The sequence below is a fragment of the Stegodyphus dumicola genome, chromosome 4 (assembly GCF_044657685.1).
Source record: "Stegodyphus dumicola isolate Sdum_Otavi_A_Nest chromosome 4, ASM4465768v1".
Lineage (NCBI taxonomy): Eukaryota > Metazoa > Arthropoda > Arachnida > Araneae > Eresidae > Stegodyphus > Stegodyphus dumicola.
This window is the reverse complement of record NC_140771.1, coordinates 212,299,687-212,317,760: the sequence shown is the minus strand read 5'-3', so window position 1 is coordinate 212,317,760 and position 18,074 is coordinate 212,299,687. Positions and strand designations below refer to the sequence as shown.

Genomic DNA, 18,074 nt, shown 5'->3' with positions numbered 1-18,074 from the left:
TATATCTTATATATAAAAGGTGGTAATAAAAAAAACTTCTGTGATATATTGAACTCCAAGCGACCTGTCCGTCCAGCCAATTGAAATTTCAGATATTGGATTTGAAGGTACACTCTTGAGATGATTTAAGGCTCTCATGATTACTGTTACAGTGAAAAATTTTCAAAATTTCCAGATGGCAGCACCCACTTTTGTTTCTGTGCAAATCGATCAGCGCATTGAAAAATCATAAATGATGCTGGAACAATACACAAAAACTGCTGGCATAAAACATTCGCAAAGGGAAGCATTATAAAGGACAAATAGCAGCAAAAGAGAGGAGAGGAGAAGAAATTTTTTATTGGAATTACAAGTTTTCAATATGTACTACATTTCAAAATAGTCAGATATCGAAACTTTGCAGTTTCGTGGCCAACATGATCACCCGACCTCACTCCAATAGATTCTGGGGTTGTCTGAAATCCGAGGTGTACATGTCAAATCCACAGTATTTGTCAGAATTAAAAGGGACAATAAAACATAAAGTAATATAGGTTCCTCCTGTGATGTTTTGTCTGTTACTGTTGGCAACAATCTCCTGCATGCAATGTGTTATGGTCTCTGAAGGTAGCCACATTAAAAACTTGTAGTTCCACTAAAAGTTTTTTTCCCTCTCCACTCGCAGAATTTTGTTAATTATGTATGAAATTTGTTCATTTCAAAGGAGTCTTTTACTTGAGGCAGTCTTATGACAGCATCATTTAAATTTTCCAATAGATTGCAAAGCAATAACTTCTTTTTTAATGTGTGTTGATATATTACTTTTATAAATTTAGGTACTGAATTAGATTCCATCCGAGCATTGTTTAGTGAAAAGGAAAAAGAACTTAATCTTGCTGTAAACAAGGTACAAGAACTTACTCGCCAGCTTGATGAAATCAGAAACAACAACAATAGAAAGAACTGCATTATGTCCTCTGCTGCTTCTGAACTTGAAAGTTTAAAAAGAGAATTGCTGGTAAATATATGTTAAATATCAAATTTTTGGTTTAAAGTTAAGCAAAAGTATTCATTCTTAATAAACCATAGTTTTGTTTTTTCTTTTATTAAAAACTGTTTTGCTGATTAATGCAGTTTAAAATGTGAAATCAAAAATCTTTTTTCATATTTTTCTTTTAGTACCGAACAAAACTGGCTGAGCAACAAAATAATTATATATGCCAGCAGCGAGAAAACATTGCACTTAGACAGCAGGATATAGCTGTTTTGGACAAGAAAATAAATGAGCTTACTCAGCGCCTTCATCGTAAGCGCCTACTAAATGAACAACTTGCTGCTCAAATTCACAATGCTTCACTTTCACGAAATTCTAGCAACAATATTATTAACAATGGCCTTTTCCATCCTACTACAATTGTAACTGTAGAACCTATACAGAGAGAATCTTTAGAACCCGAACATACTCAGGATGACATGGCAGCTAAGTTGATTGGGTTACACAAAGATGACCTTGGAGAATTTTGTTTGACAAAAAATGATCCTAAATATCAGACTTTGCCTTATAATACAAAATTTACCTTGAAAGGAAAACATTCTGAAGACTCTTTATCTTCATCTACTGAGGACGAATCATGGTCTAGTAATGCAGATTACTCATCTAATATTAAAAGTAATTCTACATCCTCTGTTATAAAGCCGTCATCAAACATGTGTAACTTTTCACCTCGTCCATTTAATTCTACATATAATCCAAATACTGCAGTGCAGAAAATTACGCAGCATCTCCAGAATCGTAATAATATACAGATGCCAGTGGTGAGTTCTTTGTATTATACTTAGTGATAGAGTTTTATTTAAACTGATTATATATATTCTAAGTATGAGTAAATTGTAAATATATTTATTTTCTCATATCATCTGTTGTTTTGCATCATTTTTATACAAATGTGAAGAGCATGTTTATCTTTAAATCATTCTATTAGATTTAATAGAAAATTGAAGCTAACATTCAGAATTTTGAAGCAATTATTTGAGAAGTTTATTTGTTATTTGTATTTAAAGTGTACTTTAATTTCCAACAAACTGCTGGTAAAATCATAAGTTTTTTAGGATTTGGTACTACAAAGAATCTGTTGGTGATGGTGCCTTTTTTTAATCACCAGTGGCGATTTTTGTATTACCTGTTTAAATGAATATGCAAGGTTCAGGCAGTTCTTAAAAGTACTTAAAACTCCTTGGAAAGGATTTTTGTCCTTAAAAGTCCTTAATTTCGGCCAAAACTGGCAAAAGGTCCTTAATTTTACTCATTTGACATTTGTCTGGGTTTTTAGAGGGTTATTTTGAGTGTGAATTAGCAATTTGGCAGAATATATTTTGGCAATGCATTGACAAATATTTGGATTTGATGTCTGAATTTTTTCCTATTTCGCAATATAATTAATGGTAGATACTCAAGTTTCAGATACGAGGCCCTGCGTCGACTGAAACATAAACATTTTGAAGTAATTCTTTTTTTTTAAATGAAGAATTCATAAAATATTGCATCAAAAAGAACTGTTTCATTTAACTATGCAGCACTAAATTTGGAAATTCCAAAATCAGTATATAAATATATATATAAATAAGTTGTATATAAAATTTTTTATTTGAAGATTTATGAGATTTTTGACAGTTTTTTTTTTTTTTTTTTTTTTTTTTTGCAAACATTGAAAAATATCTTGAAAATGGTGATTAATAAATGAAAATTATATTTTAGAAATAACATTAAAATAAAACATTTTATTTTGTCCTCCCATATTTTAAAGTAACGTTACTTTCCTTTGATGACTTTCCATTTTGAAATATTTGATTCTGAAAAATAAACAAGATAATAAATGCTATAAAACACAGTTTTCAAAACACAACTATTATAATTATTTCAAAATTGATATCATTTGTCTTTTTTTATTATTATTTTATTTATTATTTCAAAGGGGCAATTTGCCCAGAAGGACTATTAATTTTATTTTAGCATTTTGCATTGATTTGCTACAAATGGCAAATCACTTTTTAAGTTGTTGTCACCAAGTATTAGAGCCCTGTAATATATTTAAAGAAATTAAATATATGTATGTTTCTAGTATAGTAAAAAAAAAAAGGTACCTAGAGCCATCAAATTTTGAATAACATAATCAATCCTCCACTGAATTTGGGCATCTGAATGCCCTAATTTGGAATCTGTTTTATTATCGATTTCATATTTTCTAACACTTTAATGAATTTTTGTTTAACAAACTCAACTGTTTCAAAGGGAGCAATGGCAGCACTGTACAGAAGAAAAAAAAAAAAAAACTTTTTTATCTTGAGTGTGCAAGACTGTGTATCAGAAATTCTAAAGATACGCTCATTTTAATATTATTTTGCAATATTGCTGTTGAATTGAATTTTTTAGTTCAAGTGAAAAGAACAGGATATTTATAAAGGTAACACACAAAACATTAAGCCCCTTTGCCCGTAATGTGAAATCTGAAAGCTTTTAGATTTTTTATTTATTTATTTATTCATTTAATAAGAGTTTTTTCACATGTAATTGTTTTAGAATATTTAAATGTGTTACGCTTTCTGTTGAAAATTCACTTTACCCATCTCTTTTGGAGAATTTTTGGAAGAACAGTGAATCTGATCTCAAAAATCTTTAATATGTTTATTTTCACTTTATTTTTTTATCTTTCCACTAGTCACAAGCAGTCAAATAAAGCAAAGAAATTGAAAACTTATTGTAAATTAAAAGATTCATTACGTCTCAGTATCGTAATGAATATATGTCTCAGTGCACCGTACATACCTCAGTGCCTGCCCTGGATTCTAAACTTTTGCTTGCCCCAAATTTTGTTGCTCAGTGCTTCACTAAATTCTAAAAATTTTGCCACACTCTCTAAAGTGCCTGTATTGACTTCAGTCAATACAGTTTGTATCAGTTTGTATTATTTTCAATATCAGTTTATATCAGTACCTGATATCAGTTTGTATTATTTTCAATACTCATATTATTAAAGAAATAAGATTAGAAGTTTCTTCTTTACATTCTTAGTACAGGCAGTTCTTTAGAATAACAACAATCTTTAATTAAATCTGAAAATTCTAAAATGAAGAGGAAATTTATTGAAAAAGAAATTTGTTTTATGAAGAGAAAATTATTCTTCAAAGGCACATTGTTGAAATTTTAATAAATTAAGATCGGAAGAGGAGACCAGTGGGAGCATTGATTTATTTAAAAGAAATTGGTTTTATAAAAAGAGAAAATTATTCTTCAAAGGTACTTTGTTGAAATTTTAATAAATTAGGAGAGGAAGAGGAGACCAGCAGGGGCATTGATTTGTTTATTGAAACAAACTTAGAAAAGATCCTAAAGCAAAAGAAACTGATGTAAATTAACTAAAATATTTGTAAAATTTTCAAGTAAAAAAGACACATTAACAATTTGTTGTTTGTTGTCGCTACAAATCATAATTTTTTGTACCTTTTAATGTATAGTTATGCTAATATTATTTTAGAATCATTTGCATAAATTAGAAGTGCTGTAAAATGTTCTTAGTGCTTTTTTAATGGATATGTTTTAGAAATGAAAAAAAAAAAATGTAATTGTAACCATGTAAATGTATTATGACTGAGAGTATCTAACTGTGTAATTTAATTATTTGTAACTAACTGCTCATTCTTAGGAATTATCTCTACGTGTTAAGGTGAGTTATCTCTTATTCTCTATGCAAGATAAATACAAAAATGTAAAAATGAACGTAAAAAATTATTCTCTACAGCCAATAGACTTAAAATAATACAAAACAATGTATCATCTCTGATGCCTCAGAGGCTTATTGGAACTTTATATTAAATACTGTATATTAACTCGGTTACAACTTCAGCAAATCTATATAAAGCTATGACACTAACTGGGTCAAACAAAGTGCAAATGTCAGGCATTCACATTTGTTCTGATCATCTCCAACCATGCATCTGTGGTGGCAATAGCCAAGCTTTTGTTATGAGTCATGCTGATGTACTTCCCGGTTTAACTTATGCTATTTGGCATAAAATTTGCATACACCTCTGGACTGAGCAAGTAAGTGATGAAATGAGGCATAAAAGAAAGAATCAATATAAAGCCGTTAGCACAATTTAAGTAAAAAGCTAGTAATCTTCTTTAAAATGTCTATTAAAATCTGTAAAATACATATTAAAATATGTATTCTTTAAAATATCTATTATAAATATAAATGCTTCATGAAACTTTATAATTTAATGCTAATTACTTGACTAAATTTGTGAAGTTAGTATTATTCTTGAATTTGTTTTGCAATTAAGTTAAATATTAGATTGTGTTTAATAATAATGCATTCTACGTACAGATTTATTTTATTCATACAAATTTTCCTTTAGTTTATTGAATTCCTATTTGCTTGATGGGACCTTTGTTTCATTGGTGGTCCTTTAAAGGTACTTAATTTCCATGTGCAGAAATGTGTGCAGACCCTGAGATGCTAATAATGTAGTATGTAATCTATCACTTTTAGTCAGTCAGTTGTTTTTTACATGGCACCACTAAAATTGGTTGTTGCTTTAATCATTTCTTTTCCCTACCATTTTACTACAAATTGAAGCTTAAAAATAATATTGTAGTTCTGCCATCTAAGAAATAATTAAAATTGGTAGATTGCACAATGCATCATTACCATTAGTATTATCTGGGGTTTAGTGCAATTAAATTCATCTTGGTAGAAAAGCATGATATTAAGGTGGTCTACTACAGCAGCATTACAATACTAAAAATTTTTTTACACGCAGAATCGCTAATTAAGAAACTATGTTGCGTGCAATTTGGCAGAAATATAAAGCAATAGGTCAGTTTTCGAATCACAATGTTAGAATCAGGTTTGAAATGAAATTTACTTAAATATTATATTTTTAAAAAATTAGTTTGAAATACGTAATTTTAATGTGTAGTTTGGAAAGCCATCAATAGATGGCGCTACGAGTTAAAATTTAACATTGTAATCTTATTTCTGCAAAAATTCACGAAGTAATTGATTTTGATATCAGTTATAAATCATATTTTTTTCTAAATAATATTTAGAAGCGTTTCATATATTCCTTTATACACAGTTTTCACTAAACATTGTCAGCTGTCAGCAGAATGACATTTACGGCAACCCTATTGCATTGCTATTCCGCACTCGTTTTGTTTACATTTATTTGTACTGTGGTCAGTTTGCAAAAAATATGCGAAAATATCAAGGACGACCGAAAAAACATCCTGGTTTTAATAAAAGATCCAGAATTCAGCGTAAACGTCGAGCTCAAGAAAAAAATATGAAATTAAATTCCCGAGATGTGGAAGATTCCGAACAAGCGGATGTTTTCGAAAGGTGAGAAATAATTTATTCTTTATATCGACTACCCCGTGTTTATGATTTCGTAGTAAGTTAATTCCGAAGTAAAATATGCGTATTTTTTTTATTGAAGGTCAGAAATTATTGATACAACTGCATCTGTGTCAAAGGAGAATCATTGCCCGGATGATTTTTTTACAAAGTAAGTTTTTTTTTTTTTTTTTTTTTTTGTATGTGTGTGTATGAGGGGATGCTAATAATTGTTCAATTCTGTTATAAGAATTTATTCCTCCATTCACACTAAATTGTTGGGAAATATTGAAAGGGTAAATTCCAATTCACAAGGAATTGCTGAAATAATTGAATCTTTTTAAAAGTATGAGCATGTTCTTGCGATCTAAATTGAATTCACCATCATTACATGTATTATTGGAAATTTTATAGTCATATGTTTGCTACGAAATGCTTTGTCAGTTACCTATGGTATATTTTAACAGGTGTATGCACATTTATTCATGTGCTCGCTGTTCAACTTGCTTTTTTTTATTATGTCATTTACTTGGATGTTAAAACTTTCTTTTAGCGTTGGAACATTTTATGATCATTTAGTAAAATTTATATATAAATATATATTATTGCTTGTTTATTTATGGTTCTGTGTATTTGTCATGTATGCATGTTGTGAAGTGTAGTTTTTGAAAAATATGTCACAAATGTTAAATTCCACCAAAAGCTGAATTGAATTGATATTGGGATGCAGGTAATTAGAAAATATCTGCTGTGTATTTTGAGCGTAAACCAAACTAGTGCCAAGAATGGGACCAATACGCTCAGGCTTGCTTAGCCTTTTTGCCATTGTCCAAATTGAATTATCTCCAGTATAAAGGGAGTGAATGCTTTCTCTGTATAACATTAAAATATCCGTCTGATCAAAAATCTACCAATAAGAAACTTTTCATATGTTATGTGACAGACTTTCTGCAAACAGAAGTCCTCAGCTCTGTTCTTGTACATGTTTTTTAATTGTGGTTCAGATGTGTACTTCTCAAAGGAATTCTTCTCATAGGAAGATTATCTGAACATTTAAAAACTATATTCTGCTTTTAGGGGCCTAATATTTTATGCCCCTAAAATTAATATTGAAATTTCTAAAATGTTGAAAAATATGTCATCTGGATTCTGTACAAAAAATATAATCCCCTTTTTCATTTCTGCATTTGCAATTCCTGCATTTTCTTTATTCCTACATTTTTTAATTGGAAGGAATTTCATTCGCAGAGCCCTCTAATTTATTCTTACAAATCATGTAGTAATGTACCATTTTAGATAGATATAAATAACACATTTTGTAATTTTTCTAAACTGTGGTTATACAGCATGATATAATAGCTACACAGGGTATGGCAAAACAGTATACAGCAATATCTGTCGCACTGTCTGAGATGGGTGGTAGTCATACATAGCTTAATGCTTAAATTTGTTATGTGTTATTTATTTATTCATGTTTTTTTTTTTTTTTTTTTTTTTTTTTTTTTTTTTTTTTTAATTATGTTATAGCAGTTTATTTCTTTCATTCTTAGGTCCGGAAGTGAAAAATTTGACTTTTCTACGCCAGAAGTTACAGCTAATGTTCCTAAGACAAACCAGGCTTTCCTGAGGTAAGTTGGTTTATTTTTAAAATAGATATTAGCTGTGCATGATATTACAGTTACTTAATTATGGTTAACTAATTATGTATTAATTTAGAAGTCAAGCAACCAAAATCAGCGTTATATTTTCAAATAGTGAATATTTCAAAATATGATGCTGATTTTTGTTGCTTGACTCTCAAATTAATACTTGGTCGGTGTGTTATTGTATCTTAATTAAACTAATTATGGTTCTTTTCTTCTCAGTTCTGATCTGGACATTTCAGTTATTGACTCTGACGTAGAAGGTAGAAATACAAGCTCTCTTTTGGGGTAAATATGTATTTCTCTATGCCAAAATTAAAATGTCATCATTTATGTTTTTCTTTTATGGTGTTACATTATGTTGTTTACATACTGATAGCTATTAAAACTGTTAAATATAATATTGTAGCTATCAAAAAGAGGGGGATGAATTTGATTTGTACCAAATTTGGACGTTTTGCATGAAAGAACTTGAAAATAAAAGATTTTTTTAAAAATATATTCATTGAAATCAGTGAAATTTAAAGTCGGGACACTGAAGCAAATGAAAATATTTTGGGGTTTGATTCTTTTGATGGGAGCCTCATCAATAAGCCTACTATTTTTTTTAAATATTGCTTCTTTTTCATTGTTTTCATGATGTTTTATGTTCCCTTCATGAAAGAGATTTTTAATAATTTAAATTTTGTTAATAAAATATAACAAAATGAAATCTGTGATTATGTGGCTGTTATTTTTTCCATATATATTTATTTGAGGAAAACCACAAATTTTATTATTTTACAGAATTTTTAAGAAAAATATAAGGATAAAATTTTTTAAATAATTCTGATTACTACCTTTGCTTTCCTCTCATAATGTGCCTCAAATTAGAGCAATTAGACAACAAATTTAAGTCGTGATCTTTTTTTTCCAAGTTTTTTTTTTAGGCTTAGGAGTATAAATTGCTTATCCCCACAAGACAGTGCATCTTCTTAGTATGCCATCCTAAGGCTCCGTTCACATGATGGTATAAATGTCATAGACGCATAATCATAAGGCACAAAATGTGGGAGTTCCATTCACACCTGCGAGAGAGGGTCTAAGCCATAGCCAATTAGAGAAGCTAAATTTGTGCATGCATGTATGTGTCTACAGCTTTCTCTCTCAATAGGTTTTATGTATATGCTCTGATTGGCCGACTCTTATATCAAGTCGGCACAAAGTTGAAAACTTCAAGCTTAATGCCCAAACTAGTTTTTGTGACATAGCAAGGTCTGACTACAAAGCGTTGTTAGTTGGGAATTATGACATTTATACAACGGCTTGAATAGAGCCTTAGAAAGCCATTTGGTAACTGAGTTATCCACCATGAAAGAGTTATTCTTGCCCCTCTGAATTCAGTGTTTACTGGAACACGAACATTTTATACTCAGGTGTAGAGGCCCTTCATGTGAAACCTCTGGCACACAAAGTAGTGACTAATATTGCACGAGCAAATGACACTGCGAGCATGGAAGCAGCAGTTGTGAAGATGACTCATCTTCTTGTAGTAATATACTGGTAATCCAGTGTATTATTATTGTTAATTTATTTGCTATCTGTTGCCTAAATTTCCTAAACCTAATTGCGAATGGGCTGCCTGCATGGGCGTTTTCATGGTTTTCCCCGTGTATATGAGCCATTTCCCTTAGAAAGTCCTCCATGAAAGCATTCCTCCTCTTAGGAAGATCAAGTGCTTTGCTGTCATCAAATAAGCCAAATTTAAACCTAATTTGTAATATTTATATATATTAATTATATATATGTATATATATTATATATATATATATTTTAGCTTGGAGTCTGAGCCTCTTCAGGAGAACCTTAATGATGAATTTCTGTGTCCTGATTCACCTTTAATTATCGAAAGGGAAGATCGACGAAAGGCAAATCCATTACCATCTGGCAGAACAATTTGCAATATGTCTTTTGTAATGGTGCAGGCTAGGACATTAGAGCAACATTCCCTAAATTGTAAATTTGGAGGATCATTTATTTTTAACAAAGTGATTCGACGTGGTCTTGTCACTACATATAACTATGTATGTGATAAAATTTTTAGCATCATGGAAATTCCGTATATGAGCAACTCGACCTTTGCTTCTTGTGAGCGAACTACTGGCAAAATAATACAGGGATGTGCACAGGAAACTATGTGTGCTGCTATAGAAGAGGAGAAAAGGCAGGCAGAACTTCGCAATGATAAAGATAATGATGGTTATCACTGTATAACTGTCATTGTTGATGGAGGTTGGTGTAAAAGAAGTTATGGGCATGGTTACAATGCTTCAAGTTGCATATCTGTTATTATAGGCATGGTCACCCAGAAAATTTTGTTTGTTGGAATTCGCAACAAAGTGTGCCTTATATGCAGTGCTATTGAAGATGGCAAGATGCCAAATAAAGTGCACCTTTGTTGGCGAAATTGGAATGGGCCTTCTACAGGTATGGAAAGCAGTGCCATTGTGGAAGGTCTGAATTATCTCCAGTGTGTTCACAAAATACATTGTACTCGACTTGTTGGAGATGGAGATGCTAACACAATGGCCAAAATGAAAGAAAGCGTTTCATATGAAGGACGGGTGATCAAAGTAGAATGTGCTAACCATGCTGTTCGAAGATATCGCAGAGCTCTTGAGAAACTTCAGCAAAATACTGCGCGCTTCCCCGGGGCTAAAGGAATTGCTGCCCGTAAATTGCTGAAAATTAAAATGCCACTGTTAGTCAGAGGTGCTAGAGTAGCTATAAAAGCTCATGCTTTACCTAGCCATTATCAGCACACACAAGAAGCTATTGATGCATTAGTATCTGACTTGAGAAATGGGCCACATCATATATTTGGCAAGCATGATGCTTGTAGTGCTTTTTGTGCAAAGAAAGGTGCAGAGTTGGACAGCACATACAATGAAATTTTTTCCTCGGGTATGTTGCAAGCTATTGAAGCAGAAGTGGGAAGAGTACTGATATCGTGTAGCAGTACTCTTATTTGGAATGCCACAAATAATCCTGCTGAAAGCTTCATGAGTCAACTGTGTAAAACATCTGGTGGAAAAAGAGTTGATTTTTCCAAAGCTGGTGGCATGAACAGGCGTGCGAGTATTGCTGTCATGGCCTATCAAAATCCAGCACAGCAGTGGCAAAAAAATGCACAAAAAGCTGTAACAGGAAGTAGCCCCAGGACTCCAACTTTGAAATTCTTAGCTTCCAGAAATAAGCGCCATGTAAAATGTCTTGAGAGACGTAGACTTTTTGACACTGAGAAGAAAAAGAGAAATATGAGGAAAGCAGGACATATTCAGCAAGGTGGGGATATTTCTTATGGTGATTTTCCTGAGAAACCAGACCTATCAGATGAAGCATATGAATTGGCAGCTAAAAATTTTTTTATATCAATTGAAGTTCCAAAAAAAGATTCTCTTGAGGCCGTAACACGTGGACAGTCATCATCTGAAAGATGGCGTCATGAAAGATCAAGAAGAATATCATCATCCTTTTTCAAAGATGTTGCTGATAGGCGTCCAACAACACTCAGTGCTGCTTTAGTGAAACGTATCATATATAATGATAACGTTTCAACTAAAGCATTAAAGTATGGCTTGGCTAACGAAGCAGTAGCCTTAAATCAATACAAGGAAAAGCACATGGGAAAAAACATCAGACGTTGTGGCCTTTTTATTGATCCTAAATATCCCTTTCTTTGTACTTCGCCAGATGGATTGATAGACGAAGATGGATTACTTGAAATAAAATGTCCTTATACAGCCAGATTCTCAGCAGACTTGTCAGACTTTTTCAGCAAGCCTAATTCTGTTGGTCTTCGGATGGATGCTGATAATAATCTTTATTTACCGAAAAGCCACAAATATTATTTTCAAATTCAAGGGCAGTTAGCCATAACAGAGAGGAATTGGTGTGATTTATATATATGGTGCAGAGAAGATGCAATCACATTAAGAATACCCGAAGACAAAACTTTCTGGATCAGTTTAGTTCCAAAACTCGAAAAATTTTACGTGAATTGTATTCTTCCTGAGCTTGTTGATCCAAGAGCACCAAGAAAAATGTCTCTTAGAGAACCGAAGTATATTGTTGATGCTAGAGCACAGAATGAGAAACAAAAACAGGCCACTGCTTCTGTAAAACAAACACAAGAAAAAAGAGAAATTGAAATTTCAGAAGCAGATAAAATTATTTCATCTCCTAGAAAGAATGCAGGAGAGAAAAGAATCAGGAAACCAAAAATTATTTTTGATTTGTAATCAGTAACAAGCCAAGCCAGCACACCGTAACATTTTCTACGTCTGAATAAAAACTATGCCTGCAACAAAGCATTATGATTAAATCCATACCTAATTAGAATATTACCCCATTTCTCTAAAAAATATATGTTCAAAAAGTCTCTGCTTTCAGTAATAGATACGTCTGATCAATTCTGCCATAATTCTGTAATCAATACTTGAAGCTAGAATCTCCTGTGCTGCACTGCCATTGCATCTCTTTTCTGAATGTTTCATCATCCACTTCTCATTCTAAATATTCCTGTGTGCTTTCATTTATAGCTGCTAACTTGTTGTGAACATTTTCTGCACCACATGTTATATTTTGCAGTGTAAATAATGCGTGCAATCATATAATTTGGTTTTAATCATCAGTAACTTTGGTAAAACTACATTTATGCAAAGAAGACTTCCATAAAGTCACAGTTTCTGTGAAAAAGAAAATAAGTTTGATGACCTCTGTCATAATTCAGTAAATAATTTTTTAAAATAGCATCACCTGTGCTGCACTAACATTGGAAAAAATTAAAGTCATCTCTTTTCTGAATGTTTCCTCATGCACTTCTGTTTCTAAGTATTCTTGTGTGCTTTGATCCATAGCTGATAACTTGTTGAGAATATTTTCTGCACAACATGTTACACCTCTGAACTTAAATACTTGCGGTAAAGAAGTATTTTGGTTTGAATCATGTGTAACTCCAATATAAGTCCATTTCTCCAAGGAAAACCTCCACAAAGTCACTGTTCCTGATTCAGCTGGAAGGACATCCATACAATGATATTTGAGAAGAAGACATACAAAATTGAGTATTGTGGAAAGATGATTGCTTATATCTTGAACGTAGATGATCCACTTGTCTACAAAACTCATAACCATTCTAAAAAATAAGGACATCAAATTTCAGTGCATCCTGCTCTCACAAGAGAGAAAGGTGATCATTAGAAGCCTTCCCAGCTCCACATGTTAATGCTGCCTCATGTTGCATAATATAATAATACACACACTGGCCAATCAATAAGAAACCTTTCAGATTTTCATCTGAATGCATGCTAGGGATGAAATATCCAAATTTTTTCTATGATGTGGATTATACTTGGTTAAAATGCCAGTATAAGTAAGGTGTAAGAGTGCTTTTCATGATGAATGAAGTAAAATGGGGAAAAAAGGCGGCAGATCGTTCACCATTTGAAAAAGGGGCTTATTGTTCGTGCACATTTAGTGGTGGCATCGATTTCGAATCCTTCTCTAAAAAATGTAACTGCAGTTCGAGCATAGTTTTCAAAGACAGTGATCAGCGGTATCTCCGATGAATTGTACGGCAGAACACGGATTCAACTATCACAAATCGTCAACCAAGGCTCTTCCCAACAAATTTCAGCTAGAACTATGCGCAGCGAATTGCAGAGGGATAGGAATGCATAGTTTTGGTGCCTGTAAGAAAATCACTCAGTTCTGCCGACATGCAAGACTTCATTTTCAGTGGTGTCGAGAAAAGACACTGGACATCTGAGGATTGGAAATGGGTAATGTGGTGGGATATTACATTATGTATTACATATTAAACATAAGTTATGGGTTACCTCATAACTACAGAAGGTTCCTGTTCGCTGCCAGAAAAGGTTGAAGTAATCTGCAATGTAAATTACCGACAATACATGAGCTTTGTTCATTTATGGGCATGATAAAATTTTATCGATGCTTTTTGAAAAATGCTGCAGAAACTCAAGGAGTCATACACGAAATGTTAAAGGGTGATAAAAAAAGATCATTGTAAAGTTCCATGCACAGATGAAGGTGTTTAGTGTATTTAATTATGGCAAAGCACACTAGGGCTATCTGCCTAAGAGAAGGGATGCCTTCGTGGAGGACTTTCTAAGGGAAACTGGCTCATATACACGTTACACATGGGGGAAAACCACGAAAATGCCCATGCAGCCAGTACGTTCGCGGGATTCGAACCTCGGACCGAACTACCAGTGTTCAGCGATTTTACCGCTCTGCCGCTGGTAGGCCTGCACAGATGAAGGAATTCACCAGTTTGAGAAGTGCAAATCTGATTTAGTCAATGGTGCCCTTTTGTGTTTCCCAATGGATTACCCTTTGTGTGCAGATACATCAGACTTTCCTATAGGATCAGTATTGCAGCAATTGGAAGAACAAGAACAAGACTGAAAACCTATTGTGTTCTACTCTAAAACATTAAATAATGCACAGAAGGTTTATAGTACCTATGACAGAGAATTCTTAGGAATATATCTTTCTGTCAAGCATTTTAAACATGTATCGGAAGGACGCAAATTCATCATACTTACTGATCACAAGCCACTGTCATATGCATAGAAGCAAAAGAATGGGAAGGCATAACCCAGACAACAACACCAACTTCAGTATATATCGGAATTTTCAACTGATATTCAGCATATTGATGCCAAAGAAAATTTAGTTGCAGTTGAAGTAGTCTCAGTTACTGGCTATGAAGCAGTAGCAGATGCTCAAGAATATAATGAAGAATTGCAACATTTAATGACAGGTAGTGCTTCACTGAAATTTAAATCATCTACATTAGCATTTTGGAAAACATTAAGATGTGACAGCTCAACAACCAGTATCAGGCCTTTTATTTCAAAGCAATTTAGACAACAAATGTTTCATCAAATTCATAATTTTGCTCCTCTGGTATCAGGACAACTGTCAACGAGATGACTGAAAAATTTATCTTTCCAAATATAAAGAAAGAAATTCACGAATAGACTTAAAGTCCTGTTAATTGTCAAAGGAGCAAAGTCAACAGGCATACAAAATCTAAAATAGCCGAGTTCCAAGCACCTCATGCTAGATTAAGTATTGTGCAAGTTGACCTGATTGGGCCATTACCACCATCTGCTGGTAGCACGTATTATCTGACATTTATTGACCATTTTTCCTGTTAGGGAGAAGTAGTTTCTTTACCAGATATCACAAGAGAAATGGTTGTCAAAGCATTTTACAATCATTGGATTAGCAGATTTGTTGTGCCTAGTTCCATAATCTCAGATCAAGGAAGACAGTTTGAGTCGCAGCCTTTCAAGAGCCTTGCAAAAGTATGTGGTGCTAAAGTTTTACGTTCCACTCCATACCACCCACATTGCAGTGGGAAAATTGAGCAGTTTCTCAGAACTTAAAAAAATGCAATAAAGGCTCACAGCAACATCAGATGGACAGAAATCCTTCTAGGATTCAGAGTTGCAATATGTCCTGATACTAATCACTCTGTAGCTCAAATGGTATATTTTATGCAAATAAGGTTACCATGTGAGTTTTTCGACTACCTACCACTAAAACTAAACCTGAACCATTTGTAACAAATTTACTGTCTTTTATGGATCAGCACCAGTTTATCAACTGCTAACAAACATAAAATATTTATGCATAAAGACTTGAGATCATGTTCTCATGTGTTTGTGAGAACTGATCGTGTGAAAAAGGCACTTGAATTTGCTTATTGAGGGACCATTTTTTTGTGGTGAAAAAATATGATAAATATTTCCGAGTCTTAATTAAGGACAGACAAGTTAACATTTCATTGACAGACTGAAACCAGCTTATTTGTTACTTTCGAACAAATTACTAGAAACAGTGACTAAAAATAAAAAACCATTTCACATTTCATGTACCCAAAATTCTGATATTGTACCTAACGTCAAATCTATTATTCTAGATGGTATGAAAATCAGAAAATGTGTTGGATTTAAGGACTAATGTTTTGTATATTTTGCTATACTTCATCATCTTCTAAATATTAGTAAATATATATCTGCATTAGTGATAATCAGCTGTGAGCACATAGTGCACCATCTGCAGCTCATTTGGGTATAAACTATGCTAGTGATTATAATGTCCTTGCTTTTTCCCATATGCCATATGTTGCATGAAATTTTGTTATATGAATCTAGCTTCCTGTGAGGAATTTCTGTGATCTTTCTAGTATGTATAGTCAAGAATTAGGCTTGTGATATACTGTCATGATTTTGCCCACATGTTCCCTGAATATACTACCATTTCCTTAGGAAGACTTCCAAGAAGAATACTGTTGTGAGTTCTAAGCCTAACTATGGTTTGGAACTGTTTATAATGAATTATTGGGATTCTGCACATGTAATGTGGATGCAATTCTATTTCCATTTAGAAGATTTTCTGCAAAGGCAATGCTTTAGCTGTGAGATAATTCTGTTTTGGAAATAAAACTGATATTTATTTAGATTTGTGGTATTTATAAGGCAGTTTATCAATAGCAGGTAGCATCTTGCCTCTTTGCTTTGATCAGGGCCTGTGCAACCAGTGGTAGTCAAAATTTTATAATTTAGCAGAGGGCACTGAGCAGCAAAATTTAGAGGCAAAAAAATGTTCAGAACTTACGAAGACATCAGCCAGCAGAATTTAGGATATGCAGAGATTGCACTGAGTGGCAATAGTGCCATATGTTACATTTGCTATCTGCATTATTAATTTGTGAAACAATTTCAGCTGCTTGAAAATGCATTTTTCTGTTAGAAATTTGTATTTCTTGCAATTTCTTTTTTTTGGGGGGGGGTCGAGAATATGGTGTTAAAAATATTTTATCATTTTCTTTTTTTTTTCTTTTCAGGTGAAAATTTTGTGCATGATTTGGCTTTCATTGAGACGTCTCTGGGTCAGGAGTTACTAAGGAAGAGAAACTTACATGCAGGTTGAAGCATGCAGTGTCAAATGTATAAGGAATATAAAAGATGCTGTATATTAGTATAAGTTTGAATAACCATAATAAAAAAATTTCTTGAAAATTGTGTTTTTTCTGCGAGTTATTAAAATTGGAAATAATTAATTACAATATTTATGAAAATTTTCGAAAATAAAAATACAAGTAGTATTTAAAAAGTACTGCAAAACTCATTTTTAAGTAGAAAAATTATTCTCAGATGAAATTCTTTATGCAAAAGGATTCGATTATGCAAAAGGACTTTTTTAGTATTTGAAAGGTTCATTTGAACCCAACAACTGAAACTAACGTATCCCCAGTTTATTGATACCAACCATTTTGTTGGTATCAATGAACCCACTACTTTCTAAAAGCATTTCTGTCAATTACTAAGGGCTAATGAACAAGTGTTGAATTCTCAAGATGAATGTTGCCGAAACAGAAAAAAAGTGTACTTCAGAACATTCTGCAGTAGCTCAAACAAAGTCACGGACCTCATCTATACTGTAGTCAGAGAGAAATTATTCCCCTTCCTTTTCTTTCAAAAGCTGAGTTTCCAAACGCACAACGGGAGGCCGTTGCTAAAAGCTGTGGAACCAGTTTTATAGCTATTTTTAGCAACTTGTGAGCTGTTTTTCAGATAACACAGTAAATCTCGGGGAGGGGGAATTTGAAATCATGATCACTGCCGGTACGGCAGAATTTACGTACAGCAAAATTGTAAAATTCAGCGAAGCATCAAGCAATAAAATTTTAGAATTTTGTGGGAAGGGCACTTGACAACAGAATTTATTGCGTACAAAGTCAGCAAAATGCATAGCGCCGTACCTGATTCATGATACAGCAGTATTCATTACCAATAGCAAACTTGTTTGAGGATAAGTTCGAAAAAATGTTTTCTAGTTGTTACCTAAAATCGGTAAACAATAATCTTTGAAAGATTATTCGATTATATCGTTACTAATATGGTAAAAATTTGAAAAGCAATCAGAAGCCGTATCTCTAGGGTCTTCAAGTCATGATTTGTTTTTATTTGTTCGAATA

The 18,074-nt window shown here is 32.8% G+C and overlaps 2 protein-coding genes across 5 annotated transcripts in view; both read left to right on the top strand.

The window, feature by feature from the left end:
• LOC118204121 (apoptosis-stimulating of p53 protein 2-like) overlaps nucleotides 1–18,074 on the top strand; it is a 102,166-nt gene that overhangs the window by 45,733 nt on the left and 38,359 nt on the right. For all 3 annotated transcript variants that reach the window (XM_085815951.1, XM_085815952.1, XM_085815950.1), the window contains exons 3-4: nucleotides 816–997; nucleotides 1,159–1,794. In XM_085815951.1, the coding sequence (XP_085672077.1) occupies nucleotides 816–997; nucleotides 1,159–1,794 (818 nt within the window). The remainder of the gene's footprint in view (nucleotides 1–815; nucleotides 998–1,158; nucleotides 1,795–18,074) is intronic.
• Nucleotides 2,875–17,115, top strand: LOC146997812 (uncharacterized). 2 transcript variants are annotated; one of them, XM_085815953.1, is made up of 5 exons: nucleotides 2,881–6,380; nucleotides 6,478–6,546; nucleotides 7,925–8,002; nucleotides 8,240–8,305; nucleotides 16,941–17,115. In XM_085815953.1, exons 1-5 carry the CDS (start codon nucleotides 6,235–6,237, stop codon nucleotides 16,942–16,944), a joined length of 363 nt encoding a protein of 120 aa, XP_085672079.1. In that variant the 5' UTR covers nucleotides 2,881–6,234; the 3' UTR covers nucleotides 16,945–17,115. The 2 variants fall into 2 exon arrangements, with proteins under 2 accessions (XP_085672080.1, XP_085672079.1); XM_085815954.1 differs by lacking the exon at nucleotides 6,478–6,546 and having other exon boundaries at nucleotides 2,875–6,380.